This window comes from Hippoglossus stenolepis, chromosome 20, assembly GCF_022539355.2.
Source record: "Hippoglossus stenolepis isolate QCI-W04-F060 chromosome 20, HSTE1.2, whole genome shotgun sequence".
Taxonomy (NCBI): domain Eukaryota; kingdom Metazoa; phylum Chordata; class Actinopteri; order Pleuronectiformes; family Pleuronectidae; genus Hippoglossus; species Hippoglossus stenolepis.
Window position 1 is genome coordinate 7,917,789 of NC_061502.1, and position 18,045 is coordinate 7,935,833.

Here is an 18,045-nt window from a genome sequence, read left to right on the forward strand (position 1 = left end):
CCATGGTGGCCCTTTAACTATAGAAGCTGTGGCCTAATTATTGAATTAATTTTTGATGCCCTGCCATGCTCGGGGTTCACAGTAGCGCTGATGATGATCAGATTAAAATGGCATTGAGAAGTGGGACGAACACCAAAATATTCACTTGCATGTTATCCTTACAATACATTCGAAGTAAAAGCATGTTAACAAGGTTGCGTGTATGAGGGGACTCTTTAGTGTTTGCGGCCGACCAAAACACGTTGAATACGTGAGTTGATAATCAGTACTCCACTCAAATAAATCTTCAGTTTTTCATACAATTACTGACATTGCATGACAGTGATTGTGCTTTTGAAATGTTTCTAGGGCGCAGAGAAAATAAATACTATAGAAGGTTTCTCATTGAAAGTTGCGTGTTTTTCGTGAAGATATCTATTTCTGACATATGCTGTTCTGAAGTAAAGTTGTAACAGCTGCTGGTGATGAAGCCCAGTTTGTCTCTGTTAAGCAGTTCTGACCTGCGTGTAAAATCCGGGGAATTGGCGACGGAGTTTACCCGCAGTTTGCCTTTCACACATGCACAACACAGTGGAAGGCTCTCTGCACAGACGCATTCACAACAGCAATAAATCCTCCGCATTTTTCAGGTAAGAGGTGGAGCAGCCGGGTGCAGCAGACAGAAACAGGAAGTGACGTATTAACTCCATTTTCACACAGGCACTGGGGTTGGCTCTTCTCACCACAAACCCTCTTGAAATCTTCGTCGGTGTCACTGCTTTTTCACCAAGAAATATTTTGTTTCTTGTGGTGAGTCCAGTGTCGGATCCCATGCTGTGTTCACACATCGACTTCTTTACGGACATTATACTAGGGGGGGCCAGGCGGAGAATATACCGATGGACTGCAGGGTTCGGTGCATGTCTGAAAGCAGCTTTAGAGTCTCTGTTGTTATAGTTTCTACAGTAAATCACTTCATGAGCAAACTAAAACTCTATCTGTCTTTGCTGAAAACATTTAAGAACCAGAGACTTGAAAAATGGCTGTTGAAACATGCATTTTTCTTCCACTGGGATGATTCACACTGCTTATAACGGCTTCAGTCATCCAAATTCTCAAAACGTCCTCAGACATGTATCCTGAATTTCTTACAGTGTAAGCACGCAGCTCCTCCACCCTCCATCCTTCTCCTTCAGTTCACTCAATTACCTCTTCTATAAACAAAACCCAGACTCACGGCAGCTACGCGTTACATTTTTGTGTCACTAAGTGTGTGATGGTAAACTAATCAAACTTAAATTCAATCATGCTCCATGTGCACAGTTCCCCACCCCTCACCTCAAACAAAACATAGATTTTAGCCTTGTCTGTGAAATAGCAAGTAAGTAAAATGTATGTAGCACCTTTGACAGGGCAAGTCACAAAGTGCTTCACAAGAGTGCAGATGTTAAAAGTTAAACAATAAAAGAAACCGTCCAAGCATTTGCACACATAAATTCATTTCCAGCTTTTCTGGAGGCGTCCACAGAGACCGCAGATCTTAAGTCAATAGAAAAAAAACATTCCATCATGTCGAAGTAATTGCAAATATCACCTTTTGCAATCACCTTTTTGTTTTTATCGTGTGGGAGGGACAACTAGAAAGACCAGATCAGAGGAACTGCTGGTGATGTAAGGTAGCAACAGGTAGGAAATGTATAAAGGTGCCTGGCCATGAAGTTACCTATATTTTACGAGAACCTTAAAATGATTTCTGAATTTAATGGGAAGCCAATGTAAAGAATATAGAATGGGTTTGATGTGGGTCATCCTGCTGAATCCAGTCAGTAGCCTTGCAGCAGCGTTCTGGACCATTTGCTGAGGCAGGTAAAAAGGGAATTACAGTAATCGAGTTGGGAAGATATAAGAGCGTGAGTTATCCTCTCCAGTTCAGCTTTTGAGACACTAGGCTTCAGTTGCATTAAATGCTATATTAAATAAACTTTACTTACTGTGAAATATTGGATTTTGGCTAATCCAGGACCGGGTAATTAAACAATATCAATAATATAACAATATCTATCATTATTGCAGTATGATTTTCAAATAAAAAAGTACTATATATGTTGATATGATGCTTGTGATCCTAATTGATTTACCTCAGGTATGAAAATTGATTTAGTGTCCATCAAGTGTTTGTCATTTTCTGCTAATAGGGAAGTGTTTGAAACCAAGTCTTTAAACTTAATAGAAATAATAATGTGACATTATCACTATGATAATTACCCCCTAACCCTGATATGATCATTTTTATCTTGAGATAATTTTCGGCCATATCATCCCGCCCTAGGTAAATTTCTTAACATTTCATCCATTATTCCTATTACATTATACACCTTATAAGGTTTTGTGACAAGTAGGTAGAAAATATCATCTTTATTGTTAAAAACACATCGATTGATTTGTGTTTCTGTTCACTTGACGGATTTAAGTCCAACCCTCTTTTCCACTCTTTAAAAAAAACCACTGCAACGCACTAACATGTGGCCTTTGTCTGCAATGTGAATGGATATGATCAGCATTCAGTCCCGGGTCAAGTGACTCTGCAGTAGACATGGGATTTTATCGGCTCCGTTGGAGTGTGATGGAAACATGACACCCGGGTGAACACGCTTATTAGTCAAAAGAGCAAGGTGAGAGAGAGAGAGAGAGCGCCTCAGTTGTCTGCACTCGTGACCTCAAACACACCCGGGATAAAAACAGAAAGGAAAACTCTTCTACTGGCAACGGGAAAGGAGTCAATTGCCTTTTTTTAGTAGGTTTACCTGTATTTAAATACCCTGTGACTTTTGGTGTAAAAGAGGTATATTGCTCTACTTTAAGTGTTTGGTCTCTACCGCCTCCCAAAGCACAAAATAATCCCAGACATCAATAGTTCTGCTATGTGGCATAAACTAGGATGACCAGTGTCCAAGCTGAACACATGACCTCCACATGCTTTCCGTTCAACACCACAGCTTCCTTCGCTGGCGCAGAACATTGGTGTTGGATGGTAAAGCATCTCCTGCAGAATCATTTAGTAAGAACATAATTCCTGTGGTCTGGGGGAATATGAATTTTAAGAACATGCTGAACGTAAGGATGTATTAGAGGTTTCTGTTGATGTTTCCATGCCATAAAAACTGGTCCCTATTAGAAACGATTGTAATCGCCATGAATCCAGACTGACCACAGCCCTCCTTCCCTGAGAAGTTTTTACAGACGAGTATTTTGTACTGGGAATGTAGCTTATGAGGGTTGAGTGTCAAAGTAATAACTGTGTAGTCAGCTCTTTCATTAAGTAAGGCTGTACGTGTATAATCAAAGCTCTTTCATCCCTATGTCTTGTCATTAAAAATAGTCTGGGTTTGGATTGGTAGCAGACTGGCTTCCTTCACTGGTGGCAAGTTTGGATTCTTTAAATTATATAACCTCTTGCAAAAAATGACTTTCAAACCCAGAGTGAAAGGGGCAAAAACATCAATTGATACTCTACACTGGCCAATTTAAAATTAAAATCGATAAAACTAATACTTTTATACTTTTAATTTTGATAATCAAGAGTATCTCAATTTCTTTAACAAAGCAGAGAAACAAAAGCTGTTTTCAGACATGACCTCCGTAGGATCTTCTGGAAATGTGGGTCTGGAAGCTTTCTGGAATTTGCCTTTCACACATGAAGAGCACAGCTGGAGATTCTTTGCTCAAACATGTTCACAACAACACAGAAATCTCAGTGGTGCAGCAGACAAAGGCAGGACAAAAACGTATTAATTATTTTAATTAATTAGATTTTTGTTTACAGCACATTGACACTGGCATCAGCTCTTATCACCTAAAGCTCTTGACATCTTCGTCGGTCTCTTCTACGTGTATGGCACCACTTTTTCATTCGATTTTTTTTTTTTTTTTTTTTCTTTTTAAAAATTGAATTTTCATTTTGCTCACGGTGAATCCTGCGGAGGATCTCCTGCTGCAGACTTTATACTGGGGGGCTGGCCAGAGAAAGTCCGGAGGCTCTCAGTTGGACAATTGCGTTTTCATGTACATTTCTCCGGAGGATCTCAGGAGCTCAGTGCATGTATGAGAGCAGCTCAAGGCCTTTGTGCTTATCTGTTTCAGAGTCTGTTTTTTTTTTTTAGGGGTAGGCTGTGTGGAGAAAGGTGGATCTTAAGCTGTACTGCTCAGCAAACTGAAAAACAAATAAAAAAGTCAGTAACTGTTGAATTTTATATATTCTGGGTAAATGTGATAATAAAATATTGTATTTAATTTACATATATGCTCGATAATGTATCAAACACGGTCAAGAGGCAGGATTTGAAATGATGAAGTTTCAATAGGGTGCTGGAACAAAAAATGAGTCATCTGAGTAAGATGATGACGCACTTGTGGACATTCCTGTAGAGCAGTATGGTGAATTGACTGTATTTCTATAGTATTTCTCTAAGTCTTATCGATCTTTAAGTGCTTTACACTACAAGCTACAGTCACCTGTTCACACACTATTCAAATAGTGCTGTGCTTTTTATCACAGACCATTCACACACAGCACAGCTGCCAGAGGCTAATTGGGACTCAGTATCTTGCCCAAGGACACTTCAGCATGTAGAGTGAAGGAGCCCGGGATTGAACCACTGGCTTTATCTCCAGAGCTGGAGACACCCGCCTGAGAGCAACACCCAGGACTTTTCCATTCTATGGGGGACATCTATTAGGGTGCAGATAATTTAATCAGCTCTGCCGCTGCCTTTTGTTCCTGTGATGAGGACATGCTTCATGTCAAAACATTAGTCGCTGCACCGTATTAAAAAGGTGTGACTATACACCGGGGCCTCCAGCCCTCACCACTCTAGATCCACTCATTCTCAATGAACTGTCAAAAGGCAGTTTACTTTATTTCATGTAATGGATTACATCATCAAAAACTTGAGTAATCTTTCCTGTACTTCTTCACCCCTGTGCTCAGTCAGCAGTGGTGAAAATTAACTTAAGTACTCCAATACCTACTACTAAACTGAGGTGTTTGCACTCTACTTGGGTATTTTCAGTGCTCTTTTACACTTGTCCACTACACACAAAAGAGAATATTTAACTTTTCTCTTTTACACATTAATTTGACAGCCGCGTTACTTTACAGATTAAAGTACATACAAAATTAATGGAGGTGCTCTAGCTTTAGTTGCGGATGCTGAGGTCATGTTCTCTGAATTTACCTTTGGGATTTGAGGTTTTAGAGACCCGTGTTGAGTTTCTTTTAAATATTGACACAATGTGTGTATTTCTAGATATATTTAACTGAATATATTAAAAAGTAATTAAATAAGTAAAGGCATACTTCCATTGGTGTGGAGAAGGAGCCTATTTGTTGAAAAATAAAAGTCACATACTAAAAAAAACCTTGTAAACTGAAAAATCTATATGATTACAACATTTTATAGACTATAAAGACAAGAGGAGGGAGTAGACTTATTGTCTCACTATTTCAATACAGCTCTTTTATTGAACCTCTTTAATATGATTGTTATAAAGCTGTAAATGATATTTATAAGCTTCACTTCCACCAGGTAGAGCACTAAACTGATGCTTACATGTTCATTTATGCATATGTCTCTTTATATTTTAGTGATAAAACTTCTTATTGGCGATTTTTACTTCTGAGTAGCTTTTATAGTGGGATTTTGCTGCTTGTGTACATAGTCTGCCTCTGTCAGTATGTGTATTGTCGTTAGACGACACAACCCAACAATGCACAATGGGGTTTGCTTGTGTTTCTTGGGCCATGTAGAGGGAATACATGCGTCCTCCCATCTGGACATGTTGAACTTGATCTGCAGCCTAATTGGTTCATTTTTCTTTCCAACCCCAGCTGCTTATGAAGAGTTTAATTCTATATATCCTCCATTTAAGGATGAATGTCAGCTACATAAGTTAAGATATGTATTGTTACCTTCAGGAGGTTGTTTCTACTCCTACTAGTTGGTTGACTGGTTTGTCAACAGGATCAGGCAGAAACTACTCAATGGATTTCCATGCAACTTGGTGGAAAGATGGAAGATGGGCCAAGAAAGAATCCATTACATTTTGGCAAAGACAATGGGGCAGATACAGGAATCTCTTTCCTTAACATTGCAAGATAGGGTGTTTTCCAACATTTTCATCAGTCTCTCAGGGAATCATTCATGGATCTTGAAGATAAAGAATAAGCCACATTTAGGGGACTGATATTTAATGAATTTGGGCTACTTGGTGTGGCTTGATTGAATTTAAGGGGACTGTTGGGCCTTGGCGGAGATATAAGCTCTACTGAGCTCTACCCAATCTCTAAGGAAATGTTTAATGAATCTCAATGTTTTTTTTTTTAAGCATTTCATATTATTTTAACCCCTTACAGCTAACTTTCTGTTTATGAACTTCACTTGCGTGTGGTGCAGATTAAGTCATCCGAACTTTGTTCAATGGGGATCATTTAAAAACCATGTGTCCCTCTCACCACATGGGACACTGTTGATATCGGTTTTAATGGCCTCCCTCCGCGTTCACCTCCACATGAACGTCTCCGGACGGTGTTTGAAGAGTGTGACGGTGGTTGGCTGGTCGTGGCTCGGTCACGTCGAATGACAGGGTGAGGCTGCCGTCGTAAGGGAGGAGGAGGGCAGTCACATCCATCGCCCGTGATGTACTAGCTCCGTGTGTTGGAGGCAAGTTCCCTCGATTACTGCGAATATTTAGTTCCTCGCGGACCGAGCAGCCCTCCGCAACACACCGCTGCCTGTCCGTCACCGGAGGACGGGGGTGTCGAGCAGGAAGGCTGGATTAAGTTTGTCCTACTGATCGGTGGAAGCCCAACCAGGAAGAGCGCACACACACGCACACACACTGACACACACTCATCGCGCAGGCAGCGCCACCGACCGTCCTCCCTCCACTCCTCCCCAGCTCTCCCAGTTCACGGAGCTCTGCCATCGCACCAGTCCGACTCTTCTCCCGCACCTCCTCCTCCTCCTGAGCCGCGGATTTGTTCGACGGCTCCCCGGCTGGCAGGCGAGGCGAGGCAGGGCAGGAGACGGGGAAGCGTGTCTGCGCGTAAGTTGTGGCGACATTCTCCTTTTTCTTATTATTATTTAGAAATTATTCTTATTTCTCGCTGCCATTCGGCCCTGCATGTTTGAAGTTGCTCCGACTGCCCAGTCGTCCAGGAGCGGAGCGCAGAGCCCATTTTTTTCCGCTTCGTGCACCAGAAGCGATTCGCAGAGGCTGCCGCTACGTGCCGTGTCCTCCCGGGGCTCCGCCACCAGGACCGGGGAACCGAACAGCCGCCGTGTCGGTAATGAGGGATCCGTCAAGTAAATGTGATCAGGAGGGGGGTGGGGGGCTGACTGCCCTTTATTTTTGCTTGATGTGTGTGTATGTGTGTGTTCTGGTAGCCACCCCCTCCCCTCTCCAGCCCATATTTAGAGCCTGGGCTGGCTACTTCAGATGGGCAAGCTACGTCAAGCTGCACAGTTTCCCATCCTACTGTATTCCTCAGCCACATTTATACATGCGTGTATGTGTTTGCATGTGGTGTGGATGTACAGTACATGCATGCAAACCCCCGACACCTCAATGCATGTGGATCAAGCTCAAGGCTGCAAGTCTGGGAGGAAAACAAGAAAAATCCCAGCCGGCTAATGTTTGAAATTCTTCTCGTCTTTTATCTGCTCTTGATAAAAAAGAGAAAAAAAACCCCCTCAACATGCCAACGCTTCCAGTTCAACCTGCCCGTCAGCAGCTGTGACATGGAGCATGTAAAAGAAGAGCCCTCTCACTGTGACCCGATGGGCTCCCTTTACCCAGGCTGGCTATTTATTTTTGATGTGTGCTGCCTCCACCTGCAAGTTGAAAAGCAGGAAGATTAGAAAACAGAGGAAAAAACAACAAGTGGATGGAGTATTGAGTGCAGGTGTGGAGGTGGAGGTGTTTGTGGCTGTAGCAGAGTTTGAGTTTTATTCTGGAAGGTGTACGTGTGTTGGCTAATGCAGTGGTTTCTGATCCTTTTTAAAATGAACCTGTATGGGACCCTTCATTGTACGAGTGGTGTGTCCTCAGAGACGTCTCATTTGAAGGAGTTTTAGAGGCTCAAAAAGATGTCAGAATTACACAAAGACTACAAAACTAAGTAGGCACCGTGTTAAAGTTATTAGTGGATAAAAAAGGGTTTAAAATAACAAGGGCTAGGCTGTGTAGTTTAAAAAAAAGTTTTTGTGTGTCAAGGAATATTTTTCAACTTTTTAAAATAATATTCTTTCATTAATTTCACCAGCAGTATTGAGCAGCGTTGTCTCAGTCACTCATTCAGAGGCTGTTAAAGGCCAATGTTGTGCTTTACTCAAAAAGAAAGTCTATTCTGATACGTCTGCCGGAAATATATTAGTAATTGATGGAAGGGGATCCAAACAATGATACTGTAGAGCCCTTTGCCTTTTATTAAAAATAAAATAAAACCTGATTCAGTGCACTTGCCACCTGAATAACATTCAATTAGTTCCTTAGAGAAATGTTACAGTATTGCTTAAGCAAAACCCCTACTTGGAACATATACGCAGTGCATAAACAATTATCAAATAGTTTATACACACTGTAATGTATTGTAAACAATTATAAAGACTTATGACCTGATCTTTCATTCTAGTCTATTCAGTCTAACACTGTTATAATCATATTAATCCCATTCCTTCAGTAGTTTTAAATACATTTAAAAACTGACCTGTGATATCATTTTACAAGATGGTTTTACTGAACTTAAGGTCTCGTTGCAGGTGTTTTTATAATATCAATTACAGAATAAACACAGATGTTGAATAATTTAACAAATGCTTTTCAACACAATGTAAAAAGGTTATAATACAATATATAGTTAATCATTATTGATATGCTTTACAAACACATACAATGATTTATAACCCAGATGAAGGGACTTCAATTAAAGCATAACTATCCAGAATAATTTAAATCACTCTCAGGCAAGTTTATAAATGCATTTGAAACTACTGAAGACTTCTGGTTCAAACTGTAAACCCTTTGTTACACTGTAATAACAAGAATTCATAAACTGTTGCATATATACCACTTACAGAGGATTTATATGATGGTTTTTTTGTCGTTACCAGGGATATAAGTAAACATAAATAAATTAAAATCAAAGCCTCTGTTAGAAACCCATCTACATCATATCTTATAATTTTCTCAGTATCAGAGTAGTTCAATCTTATTTATTGCTGACCCCTTCGATTTAAGGGAGTGTGGAACTATTGGGACGTCTCAATCCACAGTTTGGCGACCACAAGGCTATTGAATGTATGGCCAGATACCACAAATGCATGCTCGTGCTGTTGGTATTCATGTTTGCGTGGCGTTGCGTTGCGTGTCGACAAATTGAATTTCATTTGCGTGTCCCGATGCTGTAGAGTCATTATTTAACCTCATCTGCGTTGCTGTTTTGACCTTATTCTCATGAGTGTGAAGAAGTCTTACCATAAAACATGATCCTGGTGAGCTGGCTGCTTGATGCTCAGAGAGGAACTGATGATCTGTTTTCTAACCAATTAGAGACAGAGCGCAGGGCCATTGATCTTGCTATAAATGTGAAATTACTTCCTGAGGATCACCGGGCCAAGCTGTTTCTAAAGAGCCAAATTGCCATTTGACCAGAGCGCTGCCACCTGAGATAATATCTTACAGGTTATTTATTTCGGTGTTTGCCCTCCTACACCTCGTAGCAGTGTCCCACAAAAGCTGCTGGAAAATTGTCTGTCATGCATTCATGGCACGATAAAAGCTAAGTTTCAAGGCTTTTGAAGTAGGGCAGTTTTGAGTAGAAATATCGAATTGGATGTCAGAGAACTACTTTAAATTAACATACAAATACAGAGTTTGATTGTTAAACATGAAGTGAAACACCTCAGGTTTTTTTGGTGCCATTCAGGTATTGAATTTCAGTCCTAGTCGGCAAGGTCACACCATGAAACTGATTAGATCTTCTCTGTGAAGTGCAGTCGAGAGTTGGGCATTCTGTGACAGAGCAAAGATGAGATGAAGGTTCACACATCACTGAGCAGATCAGTGTCAAATAATGATAGTTCTTTTTTTGTTGCTTCAAGGTCTTTAAGCTATTAGTTACATGTAAATCTTGTATTTAGTGTTATGTGAAGTGCAGTGGGTCGAGACACAAGGCTGCTTCTTCCTATTTAGGTTGTTGTTCAATTTATAAATAATTAATCAGGCTAAATAAGAAATCTCAAATTGCTTCAATTATCATTAACCCTGGAGCTAAACCCTACTGCCAGGATCACTCACATTTGAGTCCTATGGCACCTTCATGATGCACAAGCCCTCAGACGAGACAAAATCAAACATGTTTGAGACATTTTGTTGGGGTTCGGCTGCCTACGAGTTGTCAGTTGTGCCAAAATCTCCGGTCTTGAATGTGATTAAACTGCAGAGTAATGTGCATCAGGCCTCTCAGTGCCACACACAGCCACGCTAGTCTGAACAGATGCCCTGACCCGTAACTCAGAAGTGCTACTGCATACGGAAAGAATTAGGAAACATTAAAAAGCTATGATAAGACTTCGTATGACTGATATGATGAATATTTCAAGCTAAATTGAGGAAAAACCTCAAAATACTGTCTTTTTAGAGATTAGAAAGCGCATGCTGTAAATATGCATGTCAATAGTCTTTTAAGAGGGGATTTCATTAACTGTATTAATTAGCTATAATGTTATAGCTAATTACGGGATGGGAGTTTGGTAGTCTTGCGAGTTTGGAAAAGAACAGTTTGATTTCCAAAATGAATGTTGAATGATAGAAAATATAGTTCTATTTGGGGTTTTCTCTCGGGAGCAGGACTATAAGCACAGTTTTTAATGCAGATCTTAGTCTTAACAAGTTTGTCCATCTCATCAGGGAGACAATAACTCTTTATGATCTTCACTTTAGAAATACACAGTGCTTACTTCAATTCTTTGTTTTTTTTCTTCTTTTTTTCCCACAAAAACTCCCAAGCTAATTATCTGCGGCTGGTTGTACATTTAATTACTAAATGATTTTACAATGAGCTTTGGGAATATTTATGCTCTAACATACTGAAGATGTATGCACGAGATCCTATTCCTCTGTGTAACATAGAGATAATGAGTCATTCGACGCCATGAAATTACAGGTACAAAATGTGACTGGGTTTAAATGGGCTTTTAGTCAGCTTGTTTATTTTGTCTTATTTTACTCAGCGGAGTTGAATGTTGTAGTGAATCCTGTCGGAGTCAATATTTCAGATGAAACAATTGGCCTTAACAAGGTTTGATTTACATGCTGGGTGCACATCGGGTGATAAGGCATCAAGCGCAGTGAATGAATGACAGAGTGTATCAGATTCTTCCATTGAACATAAAACGGCCACACAAGCACATTGTAATGAGAGGAAACAGGTGTATAATAGCTGGAGCTATTGATTACAAAAGCATTCAGCTGAATTTACTCCTCATTAGGCTTCTTTATTGAATCAGAAGTTGCTGTTGTATTTAAATCTAAACTAAAGGCTTAGGTACATCATTTTCTTAGTTATGTTTGTGTCTTTTTGGTTTAATCTTGTTTTCATGTTCTTTGTGCCTCACTTATTTCCACACATCAAAAAAACTTTCTGCTTTATTTAATTTTAAGTAATGACAATTAAAAAAAAAAGTAAGATCTTCTGTGTGATAATGAGAAACGAAACTCTCCATAGATGTTATAAAACATTAAACATGTGTAATACTGAATCACCTCTCTATGGATCTAATTAACAGCCTTGATTGTGAATTGATGTTCTGTATAGATTACTGGTTGTTGTTCTGCAGATTGTGAGCATTGCTCGGACATGGTGAAATGAGGACAAACTGGGTTTTAACCACTTTCTGGTCTCTTATCTCTAGGCCCCCAGGAGAAGCATGTGATGACTCACGCAAGGCAGAAGGGTTCCCTCAGGCAGAGCCGCAGTAGTGCTGAGTGGTGGGACAACTGTCCTCTTGGGCCACATGGTGGCACTATGGGCGGCACCGGGCCTGAGCGCTCACTCCGATTTGGCAGGACAAAGAAGATAAGTGACGTCACCAAACAAGGGAAAGAAATGGGCAAGAAGATGACTCACAAGAGAGGGAGAAGAGAAAAATCTGATCAGAACAGGAAACTCGACCGACGGCGTGACAAAAAATTGGACAGGAAGTTGTATCCCTTGAGAGGGCGGGCTGGGGGTTCAGGTGAGGAGGGGCTCAGCTGCCGCGTCCTCCTCACCCGATTGGAGGAAAGCATACGTGAAAAAGAGAGTTCTGAAGAAAGGAAAGGAAACCATGCACGCCGACATTTAGCCCTCAAAAGTAAACCCCAAAAAGGGAAACGCAATGAAAGAAGAGAGTCAAAGAGTTCACCAAAAAACAAATCAAAGTCAGTTAGCTCAAGTCATGGGGAGGGTATTAATGTCTTACAACCACGCAAGCGCCGGCTGGCCTCTCTCAATGCTGAGGCAGTGAACAGTCTACTGCTTGAAAGGCCTTCTGACCTTCAGCCAGCAGCCAAACAGGCCAGGAGACAGATAGAACCCACAAATGGAGGGGGTTCCTCAGATGCAGATCCAACCAGAAGTGTCCCAGGAGGTCTGAAGGCCTCACGAGGTAATATCAGTAAAGTCTCCTCATCTCACAGACGTGAACTGTGCCAAAGCTCTACGCCAGTCAAGAGGGCCAAAGTCAGTCGTGCTGATGAGCGCAGGGAGATGAGTCAGGAGAGTCTCGATGCTCCCGCCCCCAGACGATTGGCTGGACTCAATGCCGCAGCCCTGCTGAAGTTAACCAGCTCCTCTGCTACCAGTAAACAGAGATTAAAGGCTGCACCCACAGCTACTATCACGTCAGACTGCAAGGCTCCAGCTGCAGTCTCAACCCCAATACAGGACTCTAGAGTCAAACAGAAACACAAAGGGCGATCACAAAAGCAGAAGGGGAAGAAGGCCCCCTCCCCACACAGCAGTTGCACAGCCTGCAAGAAGAAGGCGGACTTTGAGCCCAAAGTTGAGTGGGAAACAAGCAACTGCACACACAGACTGACCAAACCCGGCTACCAGTCACGCAGCATGCTAGCATACCCGCTAAAGCAAGTGAAGGAGGAGCAGCTGGAAACTGAACTGAGCCCATACTACTGCTGTCCACCAGAGGGCTCAGTAGAATACTGCCACCGTTTGGCCTTCTTTCTGGGTCAGCAGCCCTATCGAGAATCAGACGAACAGCCTCTTAACACAGCCATGACCCCTGTGAAGCGCGAGTGCCTCGTAACCTCACCGTCCCTGACCCATTCCCATCCACACACAGCCCTGACCCTCAGCCCCCACCCCTGCCTCTGCACCGCTGACCACTGCTTCTCCAGCTACTACGTCCACATTGCCCACCCGACACACACTGGAACAACATCACAATCCCTGGCCCCGCGACCTCTGAACTTTTCCCCATCCAGTCTGTGCCCTAACCGGATGACTGGCTCCAAGCTACTGGGTTCACGGATGTCCCACGGCTCAGGGCTGGCCCACCCTGCCTACTGCAACTCTGTGGCTTCACCCTGTTATGGTGATGCCTGTGGGATCAATGGTTACACCTACAGAGCCATGCCTCCCGTCACCAGCAGGGGTTGCTCTTTCAGCACAGGATGCACTGGATGTACACACAGCATCAAAACAGGTGAGCTAATGCGACCTACAAAAGAAAAACACACTATCTGTACTGACCAATTCCACAAGATTAGTCTCACTTCAGTAAATAGTAATATGATGACCAATTATCCCCAAGAGTGTTGCAACAGCTGCAAGTAGCATTTTTCAGTAAGATGTGGAGCAGGTTGAGCGTTATGGCAAGTTCATTGTGATTTTGCCTCTTTGATTCACTCATCTTAAGCCCTCTTTGTACAGCTGTTATTATGAAAGAAACCCTTATCCTTGTGTTATGCTTGGATTTATCTATTACTTGCAGAACTTAAGATTCCTTTGTTGTTGAATGTGCCTTGAGCTAGTTGTGTTGTTGAACATATGTGAACATCTCATTTTTTTGTTGCCTTTTTTGTTGTCCATAGCTCAAGGCTCTGGCTCAGATCTTTCTTGATAAAGAGGCTAATTTGTAATGTGTTCATACAGTACATATATAAAGGACTGATGAATAAGATAAGAGAAGCAGGTTATTTTTTAGGTCAATTATATATTTTGCTCATTTTAAAGTTAGTGTAACCTTTGCTGAATAGCATCAATAGAATCAACTTAATTTTGTTAACATGAGCTAACATAAGCCACTATTAGCTACTGGTCTTCTTTGTTCATTTTATAGGCGTTTGGCTAACAACGTCAAGGTGCATTATCGCCATTTACTATATTTTCCTCTTCTTTGCTCGGCCCACCATTCCAGACCACGCTCAGTTATGCTCAGCGCCTTTGAACATCAAAGGATTTGTGGCTTAAGTCCCATTTATGCTGCATTTATGTACAAAAAGTGATGCGTCCAGACACGGTGGACGGTTGTAATGCATTTCTTGCCATATGTTTTAAGTGTTATTTTAATCTTTTACCTTTCCAGAGGGTTATGCCTCCCCTCAGGGTGACCACAGCTCCTCCCTTCTGGTATCCCCATCCCTGCCCATCTCCAGCTGCCCTCTCTCCAGCGTGCCCACTTCCACCCAGACTAAACCCCACCTGCTGACCCCCCTGTCTGGGCGGGACCAGCCCCAGGCCAGGTTAAAGCTGGCCAGGGAATGCTCTCCGAGCACCAAGCCCTCAAACGGCTCTCTGTCCATAGGTCGAACACGGCCGCCTCAGAAACAGTCATCACCTGTGCCAAGCTGGACCAGCACCAAACAAAAGAAAATCAGCCGCAGACGTGCCACCAACGGCTGGCGGCCTGTTGGAATGCCCACTGAGAGGGATGTCTTCATTGCGGTACGTTATTTGGGAATGTGTCTGTGTACAACTAAGATGAGCTACTATTAGAGAGCCTCTTTTCTGGTTGTCTCTCTCACTCTCTTGTATACCGTTACCTGATATTACCCTGTTAGTAGAAAACTCAGCATCCACACAGCTGCCTGGCAAAAAAGAAATCAGCTCATGTGGGAGAAGATAATTGTGTTTTGACCACACAGCTTTGTGTGACACATTCTTTTTTTTATGCCTCTGCACCAGCAAAAGCCGTGGCTGGAGGCATAATTTTTTCAGTTGTCCATCCGTCCCATTAACTTGAACGCGATATCTCAGTAACACCTTGAGGGAATTTCTTCAAATTTGACACAAACATTCAATTAGACACAAGTAGGAGCTGGTTTAAATTTGGAGGTCAAAGGTAACTGTGAACTCAAGAAATACACTTTCCCTATAAAGATAATTATATGTGTCATTTTCGTTGTGTATGTGTCTGTCGCAGGGGGAGGATGAGACGGCCCTGCGGCAGTGTTATGAAGGAGTCGAGAGGGACGGTGAAGTGATACATATCAGAGACACAGTGCTGCTACGATCGGGCCCCAGGAAGAAGACCCTCCCATATGTTGCCAAGATATCAGCGCTGTGGGAGGACCCCAAAACAGGTAAAGGAGAAGAGGAGGGGGCAGATCATTTAAGATGCGATGGTTTGTGAGCATGGATGGATGGATGGTTGAGGAAGTATCTGGCCAAGGTTGTTTACCTGTAACCTCTGTGTGTTTTGTGTTCGTCTCTACTCGCTGCCTCAGGAGAGCTGATGATGAGTCTTTTCTGGTACTACCGACCTGAGCACACCCAGGGAGGCCGAGATCCCAGCGCCCACTGTGAGGTGAGGCTAGAATAGACCAGAGCAAAGACTCCATTTTTCCCACTGGTTAAACTACAGTTCAGCAGGAAAACAGTAACATCTTACATAAAAACTGTGTGTGCCCTCTTAAACACAAATCACTGTACCTGTAATTAAACTACAAACTGCTACATGTTAATTTTATTATCATATTTTATATGATTCAGTTAATTAACATAATGCTTTCTCAGACCTTTATCGAGACCCAAAGGTGTAATATTGATTTAAAAAGTAAGACAGTATGGAAAAAAACATCCATATGAAGACTATATTTATAACCTAAACATAACATTGTGAAATAATTGGTTATAATTTACTTTTTTCAGAATGTTTTTCCTGATTCCCTCACTAAAGCAGATTATACTGCAAGTTATTTGTATTCATTTGCAGCTTTTTTTAATGTTAAATTACTATGTTTTTATTTTACAGTGTAATTTTCATTCCAGCTGTGGCTGGAGGCATTTAGTTTTATTGGTTTTCTGTGTGTGTCATCCATTACTTCCCATGAACACAATATTTCAGTAAAACCTCAAGGGAATTCTTTTCAAATTTGGCAAAAGCATCAAAAGATAAAAGATGATTGGATTTTGATGGTTAAAGATCAAAGGTCATGGACACTGTGATGTTACCCAGATTTAGTTTGCATTCATTTGCTAGATAAAAAACATGTACTCAATACAATTCAATAATTATTCAGTATTTCAGTAGGGACAAACATGGATATAAATTGCAACTTGAATGGAAGCAATTCTTGTTCCAGCGTGAATCTATTTCATAATCCATCTTCTCATATTGAAGTTTTTGGGCAGAGGCAGTGATGTAACTGTTGCTATGGTCTAAAAGAGCAAACAGCATGAATTTAGAAACAAGTCAAATAAAATAATTGTAAAAAAATCATTTCACATAAAAAAATATTTCATTATGAGTTTTGATGGTACATTAATGAAAAATGCCATTGTATAATTTAATACTTTACATTTTGACCCCCTGAAGTCTTTTATAGCTGGACTATATGGGCAAAAATTATATCAAGAAATGACATTTTCATATCAGTCAATATTAATTATCACAATAAATGTCACATTATTATTTCTCTCAAGTTTAAATATATTTGTTCCTGTGTGAAGGTTGTGGTTTCAAACTCTTCTTTATGAGCAGATAATGATAATCACTTGATGAACAACAACACATTTTATAAATCTAAGGTAGATAAATGATGTATTATATACGTTTTCACTGTGCCTACACAATGCGTAAGTATTGTATCCATATACATTTATGTTGTATTAATATTTCAATAATTATGGATATTGTTTTATTGCCCAGCACTATAGTGAACACATACAACCCAGTTTTGTAGAAGACAGGTGGAAAATACAATAAATTCTATGGTCTGTTGAGTAAGTTTGATAATAATCAGTTTAAGAGAAATACCATCCTGTGCTTTCACATTAGTTTTTTTTTTTTTGTGTGGCAGAAAAGATTATTCTCTCAGATCAGAGCAGGTATTGTCGATTGCATGACTTGTATTAAATATTTATTGATCTGCTTTGTTAAAATTATGTGATAATTATTTATTTATAGGTGAGGGATAATGTCCTGATATGTGAGAAAATTGTGTGCAAGGTGCTGAACAGAATTGCTTGTCTAGGCACAAATATTTAGACGCCGACTGCTGCAGGAGACATCATTATCTTTCTCTCGCAGACCTGAAACTGTCGATAGTTGGTTAAGTCTTTAGCGTGAGCACAATGATGATACCTCTGCCTCAGTCAAACAGAATAAGAGAAGTGTTCCCAGTGAAACACTTCTCATGTTTCGAGCGTATGTTGTGTGTTTGCGTTTTACCTCGGCTCAAAGCGTAGAAACACACCGAAACAGTCCTATTCTGCATGAACAATTATGACTGTGCTCACAATGGGGGAAAAAAAACCTTGTCATTTCTTCAGCCTTCAGCTCGCACAAGAGTAAACACTTGTATTGATGTGACACTGTCCACCCACTGTTGCTTTCAGAATGAGATTTTTGCCTCTCGGCATCAGGATGAAAATAGTGTGGCCTGCATAGAAGACAGATGCTATGTTCTCCCACTAGCCCAGTACTGTAGGTAAGTACACACACACTTGCACACTCACACTCACACACACACATGCTCACACTCACAGCAATATATGCTAGCAGA

The 18,045-nt window shown here is 41.2% G+C and overlaps 1 protein-coding gene across 2 annotated transcripts in view; it reads left to right on the top strand.

The window, feature by feature from the left end:
- The window catches only part of LOC118099621 (bromo adjacent homology domain-containing 1 protein), a 28,882-nt gene that overhangs the window by 4,369 nt on the left and 6,468 nt on the right, over nt 1-18,045 (top strand). The window contains exons 1-6 of one of the 2 annotated variants that reach the window (XM_035144306.2): nt 6,648-7,083; nt 11,952-13,742; nt 14,625-14,983; nt 15,462-15,621; nt 15,766-15,845; nt 17,879-17,970. In XM_035144306.2, the coding sequence (XP_035000197.1) occupies nt 11,972-13,742; nt 14,625-14,983; nt 15,462-15,621; nt 15,766-15,845; nt 17,879-17,970 (2,462 nt within the window). In that variant the 5' untranslated portion in view covers nt 6,648-7,083; nt 11,952-11,971. Of the gene's footprint in view, nt 1-6,647; nt 7,084-11,951; nt 13,743-14,624; nt 14,984-15,461; nt 15,622-15,765; nt 15,846-17,878; nt 17,971-18,045 lie in introns of those variants that run through there. The other variant, XM_035144305.2, reaches the window with a different exon arrangement.